Consider the following 17,785-nt stretch of genomic DNA (forward strand, 5'->3'; position numbering starts at 1 on the left):
AATTCAAAACTATGAAACAATACAAGTTTAGTATACTAGATTTAGGTCATTTGTGGTTCAATTGTTATTATTAAGTTTCAAGAGGTAAAAAATTGGTAATATTTAGTTGTTTTTATGCTAAAAATCCATTCAATCATTATTTCTTCGTTAGGTAGGTAGAATTATAGATTATTGACAAAAATAAAATAAAAGGTTAAAATGTAATTATGATATTGCACAAGTTGCAGATGTTGTATTTAACTTGACATGCTAAAAGAAAGATGAAACATGAAATTTTTCCTACGGAATGCAGAGGAATTTTCTAAAAAAGTAGATGGAGATTTTCACTAATATTACCGAATTGAATGTTACATAACATATTGAGCATTCACAAAAATCTTTATGCTAGTTCTGAGCAAATAATATGAAGTAAAAGCAATTTTTCTTGCCAAAATTGAATCGGTTTTACAACATTCTCCGAGGTTACCTTTATAAAGAAACTGAATGGTGCTGAGTGAAGAATGTAAATTCTTGATGTTGCTTTGCAATTTTCTTCAAGGCTAAGATGTTTATGACTCTAACAGTTAGTGTTTATGCAGATTTAGCAGTAATTAAGTATTTTATGGCTGATTTAATATTAGTTTCTTTCGCAAGAATGATCATTTTTGGACAAAATTTGGATTTCAAGTTACAATAATTCAAAACTTTGAAACAAAACAAGTTTAATATACTAGATTTAGGTCATTTGAGGTTCAATTGTTATTAAGTTTCAAGAAGTAAAAAATTGGTAATAGTTAGTTGTTTCTATGCTAAAATTCCATACAACCATCATTTCTTCGTAATTAGGTAGGTAGAATTATGGATTATTGACAAAAATAAAATAAAAGGTTAAAATCTAATTATGATACTGCACGATTGCACAAGTTGCAGATGTTGTATTTAATTTGGCATGTTAAAAGAAAGATGAAATAAGACATTTTTTTCTGCGGAATGCTGGGAATTTTCTAAAAAAGTAGATGGAAACACTGATTTTCACTAATATTAAAGATTTGGATGTTACATAACATATTCAACATTCACTAAAAATCTTTTTGCTAGTTCTGAGCAAATAATATGAAGTAAAAGCAATTTTTTTTGCCAAAATTCAATCGGTTTTACTTCATTCTCCAAGGTTACTTTTATAAAAAAAAATCTGAATGGTGCTGACATGAAGAATGTAAATTCTTGATTTTGCCTCGCAATTTTCTTCATGGCTAAGATGTTTATTTTACTTGTGCAAAATATTGTTTTTTTGAAATGAAAATTCTGACCAGAATTGATATTATGTTATTATTTGCTTTCAGGAAAAAATGAATGTTACTGCACTCCAACAAGAGGTTATAGCGAAGAACCTGCAATGAAATACTTCTTAACAGAACAGAATCAATTGTATTTTGACAAATTTAGACAAATAAAGAATATATTTTATGAAAAAATATTTTTATAATAATTTTTCTTTGAAGTGATGCATGTCCAATTTTTAGAGTTCAATGGTGACATGGATAGTGTCTGATCACTCGCTGGTGTAAAAAAATGTATCAAAGTATGCTTATTTATATTTATTTGGTTCCACTTTATGCACAAATAAGGTAATCGTGACTGGACCTACAATTCAAAATGGGATCCGTATCACTGCAATGTGCCTCTACCAGAGTTTCCAGTAGCTATGTACAAGGTTTTGCTAAAGTACAAGCATTCAAGTTTGCTATTTAATTATTACATTCATTTTGAATTTTTATTTGAGATACGTAAAAGGTGAGAATGTCACATAGTAAATTTTAGTATCCAAAAGTTATATTTGAAGACATGTGCTCAATTTGTGATGTTTGAAATTAATTTGGAATATTGTTGTGTAATTCTGAAAGTTCGAACACCATATAGGTTGAAAACCATACATGTGGAACATGAATTCTGTCCAGGAAAAATGTTTTCATTCATACAGATATGACATTAGAGTAGAATTTTCAGATGACCGTGACTCATAGAATCATGAATGAATTTCATACAACACTAAAATGCTTCGAGCCTATCATCTATTAGTAGAGGGGATGGGAGCATTATGCTGATCACATCACTCAAATCCCACCTTCTTTGTGACAGGGTGCAACAAACCACAGAGAGCTTATTATTGCATGTAAAACTTTACACACATTTGAAGGTAGTTTAGGATTTGGTGGCGAATACGAGTATTTTTCTTTTTTTAGTTATAACTGTTGTCTGGTGTGAATGAATGTGTATTTCGTACTTTTGTGCACTTTTTCCCCCCTCGAGAATAATTGTAGCAATTGAGATATGTGGTCATTTGAGAAGAGGTAAAATAAATATAATTAGGTATCAAACATTGTAATTTTTTTTCAGGAAATGATTTACAAATAAATATTTAAATAAAGGGGCTAACCCCAATAAGCCTCCTTAAATATTTCACTCGTGAATACAGTACTGATTCCATTCAATATAACCATAATGTAAAATTATATCACTGTAATGTAGCTGAAATATCACAAATCCTTACGGAAATGTATGTGTAATGTTACACTGACATGTTTCTGCAATGTTACATTGACACATTTCTGTAATGTTGCACTGACATGTTTCTGTAACATTACGAAAGTTATGTTAGATTCGCGGACATTTTTACATTGCTGAAACATACCTGAAACATCACAGTAATGTTTCGCAATGTTACAATGTTTCACGAGTTACGTATCCATAACATATCTGAAACCATGTTGTGCTGTATGGGGTGTGTGGCACTGAAAATTAACTAATCAAGTGGAAGCTATGGCAAGGACGATTACAACCTGAGGTAGTGTAGTCACGAACATATGCAGATAAAATACAATCATTCTCTATCCCTCAACCTGATTAGCCTTATTTGTTATGGTAGAAAAAAGATGCACAACTGAATGCATATCCCTCAAGTTAAATAAGAAAATGTAAATCTCTCTGGAATAGGAATAGTAAGAGAATTTTATATCCATACAAAGAAATATAGATTCCTGTAACCATTGTAACTTGTACAGGGTGTCCAGAAAATAAGTAACTATTTTCATGTTTCAGCCAAAGTAGGAGTTTCATTCTTTTTTTCTTCTCTTGTAGGATGATTACCAGTTATAGTTTTGACCACTGATGAATGTGTTACCATGGCATCTACATGGTACATACGATAAGCTGTGGCAACGGTTTCAGAAATTCTACCAGTACATCCAAAAAATGCCCATAGATCTGTGTCTGCCTGATTCGCAACCACACATTGGTCTTGGCCTGTGTATGATGCGCTAAATGACATCAGGGATGGAGGTTTGTTGGCTCAAAGGCAACAGTTATAGAGGTTTACATGTCCACTTACATGGAATGTTGCTTCATTGCTGAATAGCACTTTGTTCATTAAAACATTGGTCTCTGCAGAATCCTATAAATTGATGAACTTTGTCATAAGGTCTGCAAAGTCCTCTGCATGCAATTGGTGTAACATCTGCAAATGCAAATGATATGCATGCTTCTTCAAGGTGAATCTCTGCACTTTGAATGCTGTTGATTTGAGAATGCCCAATTGTCGCGCAAGAGAATGCACAGATTTAGGACTCCATTCAATTGACTCACGTACAGATTCAACGTCAGCTTCACTTGTGGAAGACCAATCTGGTCGAGACTCATTTGCAACTTCACCTGTTCGTTGGAACTTTTTCAATAGTCTCCATATGGATTATTTATCTGTAAGTCCAATTTTCCAAAATTTCCACTGAAACAGTCGTCGTAGCTCATCATATGGCACCATGTTACAACAGCAACATGTTAAGCAATGGCCAACATTGTGCCTGGTAATCACCCTGCAAAAGATAAAAAAACAATGAAAGTTCCAAGTTGGCTGAAATACGAAAATAGTTAATTATTTTATGGACACTCTGTATACTAACATGCTTAATACTTCTGGCAAGATGCAGTTCTATTTTAGCATTTACCAAAACACAGAACATTATTGCATTGTGTTGCTTGATTTATAAATCACAAATACATATTACAATTTTTAACCAATTGCGTTTATTCATTGATTGATCATAGTTTTCAAAATACAAAGGATGCTATCAATTGGTACCAAGCATAAATAGGACTTTCACTGCATGCATTAAATATATATACTTCTGGCAAGATGCAGTTCTATTTTAGCATTTACCAAAACACAGAACACTATTGCATTGTGTTGCTTGATTTATAAATCACAAATACATATTACAATTTTTAACCAATTGTGTTTATTCATTGATTGATGATCAGAGTTTTCAAAATACAAAGGATACAATCAATTGTTACCAAGCATAAATAGGACTTTCAATACATGCATTAAATATGTTTTGTGTGCACAATATTATGACTAATGCATGAAACAATAAAGTTACAATGCTTGACTAGAATGACAATGATATCATTGTTACCAAATAAATTAGTTTCTATCTGTATCATCATTAAAATAAGTCCTGCAAAAAACTAAAACTCTATAACTTTTTAGCTGTTGCGTTTAACAATACACATTTTTTTGGGTGAGAAGGGTGGAAGTTTAAAGTTTTGTTCTGGCCACACTGCTCAGTGACGCTTGCACTGGTGATCATGTGACTTAAGATGGCGTCCATCCAGGAAAAGGCACAGTGTGATCTGTGGTTTGTCGAGTTAAAATCTTGTGTTTCAATGCTGAGAAAGTTCCAGACAACATATGGGAAACTACCCCCAGCAAATTCAAGTATCAAGAGATGGCATGAAAGTTCAAGGCCACGGGAAGTGTGTCAAATTTGCCATGCAGTGGAAAGCCAGGATCGAGTGACGATGTGATTCAGTCAGTGCAGGACAGCATGCATCGAAGTCCAATAAAATCGCTGAAACGAAGATCACTGGAACTGGGAATACTGAAGTCAACATTACACAAGACCGTACGCAAGAAGGTGAAGGCCCGGCCCTACAAGTTAAAATTTGTATACGATCTGAAAGACGAAGACTGTGACATGAGAATGTTGTTTTGTGGGTTAATGCTTACACGTTTACAAGGTGATGATGACCTTCTGTCTCGGATTCTGTTCTCAGATGAGGCCACATTTCATGTGTCGGGAAAAGTGAACAGGCACAATTGCCGAATTTGAGGAGTTGAAAATCCATACGAGTTTGAAGTGCAAATTCGGGGTAGTCCCAAGGTGAATGTGTGGTGTGCGATTTCAATGGACCATATCATTGGTCCATTTTTCTTCGAGGAAGACACGGTAAATGGCAACAACTATCTGAACATGCTACAGACATTCCTTGTGCCAGAACTTAATAGGTTAGGCATCATCAATGACGTCCACATGCAACAAGATGGGGCACCACCGAATTTTGCCCTTGAAGTTCGGCAGTTTCTTAACGAACAATTTCAAGGTAGATGGATTGGCCGAAGAGGGCCCACACCTTGGGCTGCAAGATCACCAGACTTGCCACCTTGCGATTATTGGTTGTGGGGACATGTAAAGACCGAGGTGTATTCACAGAAACCAGCTAATCTGGATGACCTGGAAGAAAAAATATGAGATGTGATTCTGAATATCCCAGGAGAGCACCATCAGCACGCAATTCTCGATTTCACAAAAAGACTGCAACAGTGTTTAGACGTGAATGGTGCACAATTGGAGGTTTGGTGATGAACCTAACAAGCAGGAAATAAACTTTGAACCTTGCTGCAAGTACACACAAAATATTTTGTTAATAAACTTAATAGTTTTCAAGTTATAGAGTTTTAGTTTTTTGCAGGACTTTATGGACTCCCTGTAGATTACTAATTACCAACACTCAACAAATGTTACAAAATGTACACTTCAAGTACTTGATTACTCTATGCTAAGAAAAAAACCGTTACAGCAATGCTCTTAATATCGAAATAAGACATAATCTCAGAAGGTATATATAACATGACTACCTAGTCTAGCCATAAATACTGTTACACACTGTTTAGTGAATAAGTTGAATATTGTTCCAAACTTTTAAATTTTCTGTTAGTATGTTACATTTAACATATATTGCACACAAATATCACCAATCAGTTTTCTAACACTTCAAGATAACAACTCTGAACAAGGAGGTGTACCAGATACACCCTTCATAAAGTAATTTGACGCTTCACAAACAATTAGTAATGCAGAGGAATTTAAGTACCCAGTAAATATTAAAATTGGTTTTTGCATAAGGGATTGAATTGTTGATCAGACTTATATTGCAGATTCGAAAATTAAGTATATAGGAAAGAGAAACACCTTAATTAAACAAATGGTGAATTTACGAATGCTTTTTTATTATTATTAATTTATTATTTATTATTATATAATATTATTATAACTTCATCAAGCCCGTCGCAGGCTTGCATTTCAACAATTGGCTGCAAACATTTGGCATGGTCACAATACACTAGAACAATCTATTTGCCACCTGAGCAACATTACAAATAGCCAATTTCTTATGATGCTCCCGGATAATATTCACTAATTTTTCAACATTACAAAAAGATTTTTAAATGCATTGAGTTTTGATGAAACATTGCAATATGTCACAAGGTCACTGTATAAGTATAATGTTCAAATACCACAAAATCGAGAGCTCGGATTACCTGAGAGTGTTCGTCCTTTTCACAGTAGAACTAGTGCAATGCATTACCATAATCTTGATAAAGAAATGAGATCTGCAAGCAACAGCATTGCTTAAGCTAGCACAATGGTAATAGGTCTTCCAAAATGACTCATGGCACATGTGTGCATTGTCGATTTTCTCTTTCAAGAAGCACAAATTGTATGCAGTATAAACTCCATTCGTTTGTGCAAAACAGTTCTTGTCAAGTGGTTGATGTATTCCTTACAGGCTTATTTAGAATATGCAAACAACGACTACTTACATTCAAATTACGGAAATCATTAACTGACGAGTACGAACAAAAACCCAACTCAAAAGTATGTTCGTGCAGTGAAATGGGACTTCTATAAACAATACTGTATTCAAAGAACAATATGAGTAAAAATTTTAGTTAATCGCATAGTAATCAGGAACAGTGTGATCGAGCGTCGAAACTTCTTGTATCTTTACAACATATACAAACAAACGAGAGACAGAGAGACGCTGAGAGGTGCTGTGCTCTAGCGAGAAGAATCAGAACTATGCATTTTTACACTAGAAGCATAGGCTGAGCAGCATGCTGTAAACTCATAGAGCTTGTGAAGTACTTTTGAGAGAAATGTAAATTTTAAGAACAAAAAATACATTACAAGTGCATTAGTTTTTAAAGTGTAAACTCTCATGTAACACTTTCTTTTGAATTGGCAACTCAAAAAATTACCTAAATGATGATAAAATTTGTCATTATGAAACACCACAAGGTGCTGTTTTCTTGTGATTTATGTCGGGTATACTGCCACACACACGATCACTTCCAGAGCGGAACCTTAGCTAAAATGAATGCAAACAGAAGTGTGCATATGAACGCTGGTATGGTCTTTTACTGTTATGACACAATACATGGATGTTAAGTTTCAACTCTGCTCAAAAGACTTTTTACACTGTAAGGTTTGATTTCTTTTTTAAACTCTTTTTAAATGTGTTGCACTAGATTTGTTTTGATCTGTATGACAACGCACATGTTGATTAAGGTGATTTTTCTGCTTGAAAGACTTTTCACATAGGTCACACTGGAAAGGATGTTCACCTGTATGACACTGCATGTGGGTCTTAAGGTGTGGTTTCTGCTTAAAAGACTTTTTACATATGCCACACTGGAATGGTTTTTCACCTGTATGGTACCGCATGTGAATGTTAACAGATGATTTATACTTGAAAGATTTTTTACATAAATCACACTGGAATGGTTTGTTATTGGAATGACTTCGTATGTGGATGTTAAAGTTTGGTTTCTGGCTGAAAGACTTTTTACACATGTCACACTGGAAAAGATTTTCACCTGTATGGTACCGCATGTGAATGTTAACAGATGATTTATACTTGAAAGATTTTTTACATAAGTCACACTGGAATGGTTTGTTATTGGAATGAGTTTGCATGTGGGTGTTCAGGTTTCCCTTCTGCATGAAACACGTTTTACATATGTCACACTGGAATGGTTTCTCACCTGTGTGACACCGCATGTGGTTCTTAAAGTGTTGTTTCTGCTTGAAAGACTTTTTACATATGTTACACTGGAATGGATTTTCACCTGTATGACATTGCATGTGGTAATTAAGGTGTGATTTACGTTTGAAATTCTTTTCACATTTTTCACACTGGAATGGTCTTTCAGTCATATGGACACTTGAATGATAGGTCACAGCACCTTTTGTTCTAAATTTCTTACCGCAAATTTTACAGTCATACTTCTTTTCTGCATAAGGTGAATGAAACTTTAGAGAGACCCTTGCAGTAAATAATTTCTTACATGCATCACAAATGTAATTATTCACACCAGTGTCTCTTCGCAAGTGATCATCATATCTATCCTTTTCTTGAATTAATTTTTCACACAATGAGGGAAAATATGGTTCTTCACTCTCTTGAGCCAGTAAATGATTTTCCAAAGGACATTTACTCAGGAACTTGCTGTTGCAGATATCACACGAAAGTATTTTCTGATGTGTCTGAATGCACACATGTCTCTTGCAGGCATTTTTAGCAGACAATGTTTTATTACAAATTATGCAGGTGTATGATTCATCACTGCTACCACCTTCAGGGTGATTAATTGTGGATTTAGATTTCTCCTTCTGTATTGCTTCCACTAAGTCCCTAGAACAAGATAGAAAAGTAAGGAATGGTTGTTGCCAATGTAAGCTGCAACAGAACATTTTTAATCATCACCGTGCAGTACACCCCATAAATAGAACTATCATTCTGTCAAAGAATTAATTACTTTATCAAACTTTAGAACAGGTTCATTGTGACTTACTTGATTTAATTCATTTTGCTCTATCAGGAGCATAAAGCTTCAGTGGAACGCCTCCATTTAGCTCTGTGACATGCCAACTCCTTGAGCTCTCTCCATGTTTTTTTCTCTTTTCAGCTCCTTGTTCTTCTACTATTCTTCCACGTTTTCTTCAGAAATACCTACTTTTCGGGCTTCTTGGTGGTTCCAGTCTAAGGCTGCTACCTATATTGCTCCTGGTTTTTGTAAGGTGTCGTAACCAACTCCATTTTATTCTATTTATTTGGGTTGCAATTGGCTGTTTACTTTCTCTCCATAGTTCTTCATTTGATATTATTAGCCTTATTAAATAAGGTTCATCATACCTAAAAGTTAAATGTACTTATTGACTGAGCAATAACTCAATAAGTACATTTACATTTAAACAGCTCTGTGAATATTTAGTATTTAGAAAAAACAAGAACAAAAGATAATGAAAATGACTGCTTCAATGTGTACACACTGTTCAATTCTCCTGTGTAAAATGAAGTGTATAGGGTGACACTTTCAGGAAACACCTAAATGTCAAAATTTCTTCCACGTAGTACACCCTGAACTGAATTTCACAGACTAATGAGACTCTGGTATAAGATTAATCCTATGCGGGACTTGTGTTGTCTGTACATGTGATTGCCTCTTTATCCATTTCATATCATCATTCTCATTGGCATAATTAGCTCAAAGTGGCAGAAATGTGACATTAAATAAACTAAATCAATCAATCAATTTGATGTTAGTCAGAAGTTTAACCGTCAAACACTACAGTTAGGTAAGATTGAGAAAATTTTAAATTTTCGCCTGTCTCTAGCTTCAAGTAATTACAATTGCTTAATGTTCTGACATTAAAGTTAAAATTACTGGTGTATCGGAACATTTAGGAAGAGTTAAACTGGACAATGAAGATGAGTGATGGGTGAATATGAAGGTACAACAAATACAGGATTACTTACTGATACAGTGTGTTTCAATATTTCGAGAAAACATAAAATAACCATTTATAACAGTAAAACTGCAAGAAATATTTCTAGTGGGTTCTTTGCATAACAAATACTCTTCTGCTGACGTAGTTTTAATATTTTTGGTTCTGAGTATACTCCATTCTGAAAATTCTAGAAGTTAATTAATGATGCTAGCCAGATAGATTTATTTCCAAAATCAAAAATAAAATTCCCTGAAAAAATGTATCTTTTAATCTTCTGTCTACTCCTTTTGACTCCTATTTAGTGCGCAATGACAAAAAATATTTGTCTCAATTTAACATGCCTATCTGTACAAAGAACCATTAGTGTGTCTTGACTACCACGCGAGAGGCCCGGATTAGATCCCGGCGGAAGAGAACTGGGATATTTCCTAGTGTTTATGCCACTCCAGCACCCACCCAGCATCGTATAAAGTGGGTACGTGAAGGAAACTCTGGGGTGTAAAGGCAGCCAGAGTCGTGATGCTGATCACATCACCCCTAGCTTCGGCTGAGAACAAGAAAGTTTGGAGCCCTAACTCCACACCACATATACGCCTTCATGCCGTGGTGTAAAGCACAGGGGAACACCAAATTTTTTTTTACTTTATACAAAGTACAAGATAAAATCAAAAAGTAAGTTTCACCCAACTCATGTTCCTGTACTAAAAGAGAGAAAATAATCATGCTTGGTGGCAACAAAGTCTGGAATGTTTTCTTCCAACACCCAAAGCAGCCATGCTGCAGCTGGTTTAGTATGTGAGCATGGTGCATCATATTGAAATGGCATCTAACAATATGGTGTGCTTCGTCATCCAATATTTGCGAGCACAAAGGCAAAATCGGAGTGAAATCCATATAATCTATACAAAAATTGTATAATATAGTTTACTTACGTGGGTGAGAATAGAATTTTTGAGAACTACGTTTTGGGGTTCAACTGCCCCCTTCCTCAGGTTCGCTCTCCTCTAGGCACAAATCATTTCATACCACGTCGAAAGTGTTAAGAGGATTAGGTTAAAAGGTTTGGTTAAAAAACACTTGTTAGAAACACGTTACCATTCCTATAAAAAAAAACACTTAAAAATTCCACTTAAAGGTGTTCCCCTTTTTAAAAAGAAAGACCACTTATTCCCAGGATGCTATTAAATTGTCTAAACACCTGCTGTTGTCCTGCGTGCTCTGACGGTCTGCTTCGGACCGAGAAGAGGAAAAGGTTGTATCAAAAGATGATTGTCCTAATTTTGTGCGCAATGTAGAAACATAACTATGTAGCCTGCTTCCTTGATTTTCAGATTGCAATTATTGCAGATCGTCGAAATAATAAGTCTAGTGTGATGGTTGTGATGAATGAATGACCTTGTGATTTTCGGGGGTAAAGTCCTGCTTGCACTCCTCGCACATTGACGCCATGTCGTATTTTTCTTGCTGATCTTTTGTGAGAGGAGGTGGCTGGATTTTAGTTCCTTTCATATTAGGAGTAAGATCCTTTCCACATTCTGCTAACTTTTCAACAAAGCATCTCGAAGGATTCGGACCACGATACAAGATGGGGTCATCCGTTTTTTCATTGTAAACATAGAAACTGCAAGCTTTGTGTTCGAAAATCCTGGTGGTGCTTGATGTTTCCAGGTTTGGATCGCACAAGGCAACAGGGACTTGAATAGCCTCAAAGTCTGCATAGAGGACAAGGTGAGGTAGCAGTGCGCGATAATTGCTAAACAACATCTCGCTTCCGGGCTCCAGCACCACATCTTTTGTTTCTTCTTGAATGGTTTCGCGGCACTGGTGCTTATTCAATTCCTCCTTCGTTGTCTTATCACCATTTTTGTAGAATTTTGTCATACAACAATCACAAAATTCTATTTTAGTACAATAGTTGGTGATTTGACGTCTAATAAGTCGCAACAAGTGCAGTATCAGGTAGTACTAGTTGTCTATCCAAAGAAGCCTCACCACACTGCACTCTGCATAATTTTGTTTTTCAAGAGATCGGAGAAGGCGAACATTGACATCATCATCAAGATCATACACCCCAAACTGAATAGGTTGAGCCTTTTCAGATTTGTATTGCTGTATAAATCTGGCAATGTTACGTAAAGCAACAGGATATCTTATCCCACTCGTAATCTTTTTATATAGATCCTCATATTGGATGTTGTTAGAGAGATGATGAAGGTTATCTGGTGCAGGGTGCAAAGCAGCAATGATGCACCACAAGAAACTTCTCTTGTCATTACTCTCTATACTTAGCACAGCTCTTTTATTCACAATGTGAGGGGTAGTTTTTTTTGGACTCGGTTTGTCATGTTGTTGCTTTAGAGGTACATTGTCGATGCTGCTATGCAGTGGCTTGTATTTAACCATTTTCAGTTCTAAAACATGATTGCGACCACACAGACTCAGTCCACTACCACTTCCCTCGAACACTTCCTGCTTCTAGACAAGCTTCTTACATTGCTTGGTTATTATTTCTTCTAGATTATCACCATCAGCAAAATGTAAAGTTTCTAGCCCAGCATAGAAAGTGAAAGACAACTCCTTACCTCTCACTTTCTGGTAAAGAAGAGTAAGCTGCAAATGAATTTTGATAGCGACAGCATTTAACCATAATCGAATTTCACTGGTCTACAAAAAAAATATTTGCGAATGTTACAAGAACAAAAAAAGCTGTTTCTAGAAGTTGCTGAGCCCCTGAATGCAGATCTAATTTCAGAATTTCTCCATCGGGCTAAGATTTCCTGTAAACATGTTTCTTTGTATTTTCCTACCTCAGCCTATTTTCCTACCTCAGCCTATGTTCTATATGTATTGGTTGAAAGGACTCGCTTTCACAAAAGTGATACAAATGTAAAAGGTAATAATAACTCTGTGTCAGTATACAAAGGAATGAAGTAAATGAGTAACATGAAAGTGTATAAACATACCTAAAAATGTTTCCTTCCCAATTTCCTACGAAACTTTGCCTCAGGAACATCTCTTCGTAAGGTCCAGCAGTAGTCGGACAGCATTGCGGCACTCCATTTGCCTTGATATCGCTTTTCCATTAGAGCAATGTCTTGGTGAAACTGTTCATCACTAACGGCACGAAGGTTAGTTAGGAAGAAGTCCAAATGATCATTCAAGAAATGTAATTTTAGGGACATGTTGCATCCAATACGTTGGTATGATCTAATTAGTCCATGTGCAATATCGCAATAATTCTCTGCTTTATGGTTGCCTAAAAAGTTTTTACATACACTTGTAAAAAACAACCATGCCACTTATTCAACATCTGTTAATTGTTGAATTAAATTCTCGTCATTCATCAATTCCCTTATTCGAGGCCCTACAAATAGTCCTTCTTTAAATTTGGCATCGCTGATTCTTGGAAATTTCTGTTGCAAGTACATCAATCCATGAGAAGTTCTGCCTATGGCTTTCACAAAGTTTTTTATTAGTCCCAATTTTATGTGCAGAGGAGGGAGATACACATTTTTGGGGTCAACAAGAGGAGTGTTCGCCATGTTCTTCTATCCAGACACTAATTTACTGTGAAGAGGCCTTTTTTCCCACAATAGTGATTTTTTCTGTCTCTGCTGTCCCACTTGCATAAGAAGCAGCAATGTTTTGTGTACCCAAGCTGCGTGTCAAGCAAAATTGCAATTACCTTCAGATCTCCGCATATATTCCATTTGTATTTCTCATATTGGATATTTGTCAAATGCTGTTTCAAGTTCTCAAACGTCTCCTTCATGTTAACAGCATGAGCAATTGGTACTGATGGGAATTTGTTTCCATTATGGAGAAGTACAGCTTTCATACTAACTTTGCTGGAATCAATGAAAAGACGCCAATTGTGTGAACTGTATTCATGGCCAAGACAATCCATAATGGATGAGATGTCATTACAAAAAACTATGTCTCCTTCGTGGGAGAAATATTCTGAAAAAATAGTATGGCGGTCACGAAAAAACATACTTTCGTATCACAAGCGAGGAGATTCCAACCTTTCAGTCGCGAAGCTAAAAGTTCAGACTGTTGCTTAGACAAATTTAAATCTCGCGTAAGATCGTTCAGATCCCCTTGTGACAATAAGTGTGGCTCCATTGATGAACCGGACTTCTTAAATGTTGGGTCAGCAGTTTCTTCACCTCTTGCACTTTCTTCACCATGTTGGTCACGACAATCATCTTCACTCACAGTCACATTCTCAGGAGGCTTTGGTACCGGGAATTCTTCATTGTGACATATAGGTCTCATGGCTGATAGTAAATTTGGGTACAGCACAGTGTTCCTTGTTTTCGACATAATTCCAGCTATTTTGGTCAGGCACAAATAACAGTCTGTTGTGTGATCTGATGGTTCCCTCCAAACCATGGGAACAGCAAACGACATGTGACATGATCATTTTAACCAGCTTGTCAGAAGTGTAACACAGGTCAAACATCATATGTTGGGGGCTCATGTTTTGTCTTGGTCCCCAAATTGACACCCAAAATAAAGTTCATATCACTTCTTTATAAGAGGGGTAATTCGTCGCTTTTGTGACTTACATGTCAACTCTCCACATATATAACAAAACGAATTGGGGCTATTTACGCAGGTACGAGGCATTTTCTTAAGCACTAACACTACACACAACTTCTGAAACTTTGAATCACAACCTAATCAAAGGCAATCATTTCCTACTCCGTCAGAACTCACAATGCTGACACGCACATGACAACAAACAACACTGTGATTCTACGTGTTCGGACATGATTCATTGACAGTGTTGCCATGCCTCTCTCTTATTCACGATTTGATTTGTTGCAATTGGAGGAAGGTCCCTGGCCTTAGGAACGTGCTGGTCCTGCTGATTTTATTTTCGAATTCAGAACCATTGACTTAACTTAGAACACCATTCACATGCCTTGTAACAGATTTCATGTTGACTAGTGTAATTTCCGGTTTTAAATTTTCCAGGAAGGGGCCTACATTGCATGCTTCATCAGAATCAGAACCTGAATGAAACTTCACCACATACATGCTTCCACTCAGGGCAGCATGTTCCGATGTAGTGTATGTTTTCTTAGTTGAAAGTTCATCGCTACTTGATCCCCCAGTGCATTCCAATTCAGTGCACGTTTTCTTAGTTGGAGGTTCATTGCTGCTTGCCCACGACCGACATTTTTTCAAGTGTCTTGCCATATTAGAGACCGTATTTTTTTTTAACACTGATCACAGGGTTTCGTACCCTCTTCCGGGGTAAGACCACAAGAGCTAGCTTTCGGCTCCATTCCAAAATTTCATAGGTGTTATTTATATACAATTTACAGACGCTTGACACATAACACATTTTTGGTTTCTGTCTCAGCGAGATTTGTGTGTCCTTGTTATGTGTAGTGTTTACCACTCACAACAAATGGCAGGAGCTGCTGGAAGTATATGAAAGGGAGCAGCAAGCAATTTCTTAGGCCTAAGTGTCAGTAATGCAGCCATATTGACCTCATGAAGGTTCAGTGGTCTTAGATTTATGAAAATTAGATATTAGAATAACTGTAAGTACCCCAGAATTTTTTATAACTTATTCTTAACTTACATAAATATGCTTATAAAATAATTTGGTCAAATATGATCAGAAAATTGTTTTGTGTGCAAAATGTCACTTTGGACTGTGCAGTCCCGACAGGTTTCTGGTGTGTACTTTGCTCAAAAATATATTAATATATTTTCAGTACTCTTAAGCTAGTGGCATGCCCCAGATTTTCAAAACGGTTGGTAAATACACTTTTTTTCTTGGCAGTCAGCCCTTATTTTACCATTTTTCCTAATTTTCACGTTATTTTTTTTTTACGAATACTGGGCCAAATGGGGGATATGACTCTCACCAATCTCTCTTTCTCTCTCTTTGCACACCCCAATGTTCTAGACAGCTTTTCTTGATGTTATAGGGCAATAACACAAATATCGATATTGATGAGTGACTGGCAGAAAATATTTCTGATGAAGAAACACCACTTGAGTATAATAACAATGAATATAAGGTAGTGAAATGCTCAAGGGGGGTGTTGGTGGGGGTAATAATATCCCTGCCCCTACCCTTTGGCCTAGTTTTTTTTTAAAAAAAACATCAAAGGGGGAGACAGATAATACATAAGGGCTGGCTAATAAAAAGTATATATAACTTACTCTCTTGCCAAAATCTAGGGCACGCCACTGTTGGGTGTCAAGAGTGATGACTCTTTTTTATATTTACTCTTTCTGGCTCATTTGTCTTTTAATACTTGTCTTCTGAGGAGTATGTTCTAAAGTGTGTAACATGTAGGGTGTAGATATTTTGCATGTAAGTGTTGAAGAAGGTATATATTTCATAACTAAGCACCATATGATATACATAATTTCTTTGTTCATACACAAAACGTTAGTGGCCTGTCGGGGACTTTCAGGCCCCGATTAATTTTAATTAGTATTATTACAATGTCAGTAAAAAAATTGTTTGTCAATCCAGCCAAAAGAAGTCTAACCCGTACAAATAAATGTTTCAAACTGCCATTTTGTTCCATAACAAAAATTCCGGTTATAAAAGGCTAAAAGTGAACATCCAGGCAGGGGGCTAGAGTAAACCTAGAATTTCCATAGATTTGGTAACACCACAAAACAAGTGAATAGTGTAAATTGGAAAATTATTATATCTACCGAGTGTTAAAAGTAGCACAATGTTCGGTTTGAACTGCATACAATCTACTGTAATGAATGCTAAGTATATATCCATAATGATTCACAACAATTATATTCATTGAACTCGGAATATTAATTAACTAACTCTCTAGCCTTCTCAAACCCGAAGGTTCATGGCTGCAGCAACACAGACCTTCCATCTTTCCCTATCTTGAGCAAGATCTATATACTCTTTTCCATCTCGACCGATTTCCCTTAGGTCCATCTCAACGTTGTCCCTCCATCTTCGTCTTGGCCTTCCTACAGGTCTCTTACCATCAGGTTTCCCAACAAGAATCCTGTAAACTCCTCTTTCCTCTCCCATTCGTGCCACATGGCCTGCCCACCTAAGTCTTCTTGATTTAATTATTCTAATAATATCTGGACATGAATACAAATTATGTAGTTCTAAATTATGTAACCTTCTCCACTCACCTGTCTCCTCATCCCTTTTAGGTCCAAAGATTTTCCTAAGGATCTTATTTTCAAAAACTCTCAATTTATGTTCCTCTTTCAATGTAAGGGACCAAGTTTCACATCCATATAATACTACAGGCAAAATTAGTTTTGTATATTTTAACTTTTAGTTTCTTAGATATTAAACAAGAAGACAAAAGTTTATGAAGAGAGAAGTAACATGCATTTCCTGAATTAAGCCTACTTTTTATTTCCTCTTTAATATAATTTTCATTTGTTAATATTACTCCTAAGTATTTGAATTTGGAAACTGGTTCAAACGAGTTGTTAGCAATAATTAGATTTTGATTATTACCTAACACTTGGTTTCGGCTTGTAAGCATATATTTAGTTTTCTCTTGGTTAACTTCCAAACCTATCTCTTTAGCAGTTTTGAAAAATATTTTAGCATTATTCTTAATTGTATTCACATCATCCCCCAGTAAGTCTACATCATCTGCATATGCTAACAACTGAGTCACACCATTTAATTTTAGTCCTTCTTTAGTTTCTTTTACCTTCCTAACAGCATATTCTAAGGCAAAATTAAAGAGCAATGGGGATAATGCATCTCCTTGTTTTAATCCATCATGAATTGTAAATTTGTCAGACATATTAATACCCACACGAATTTTACTTTCTGTTTCACTGGTGCATATTTTTATCATACTAACAAGCTTCTTAGGTATTCCAAACTCTACTAATATATTATATAATTTATC

At 35.8% G+C, this 17,785-nt stretch overlaps 1 protein-coding gene across 1 annotated transcript in view; it reads right to left on the bottom strand.

Annotated features, from left to right (window-relative positions):
• Positions 1 to 6,578: 6,578 nt before the first annotated feature.
• Positions 6,579 to 17,785, bottom strand: part of LOC146004774 (uncharacterized) — a 60,544-nt gene continuing 49,337 nt past the window's right edge. Inside the window, exon 4 of the mRNA XM_083143789.1 lies at positions 6,579 to 8,793. Coding sequence (XP_082999915.1) covers positions 7,599 to 8,793 — 1,195 coding nt within the window. The 3' untranslated portion in view covers positions 6,579 to 7,598. The remainder of the gene's footprint in view (positions 8,794 to 17,785) is intronic.

This window comes from Lepisma saccharinum, chromosome 22 (genome assembly GCF_977018435.1).
Source record: "Lepisma saccharinum chromosome 22, izLepSacc3.1, whole genome shotgun sequence".
In the NCBI taxonomy this organism is placed as follows: Eukaryota; Metazoa; Arthropoda; class Insecta; order Zygentoma; family Lepismatidae; genus Lepisma; species Lepisma saccharinum.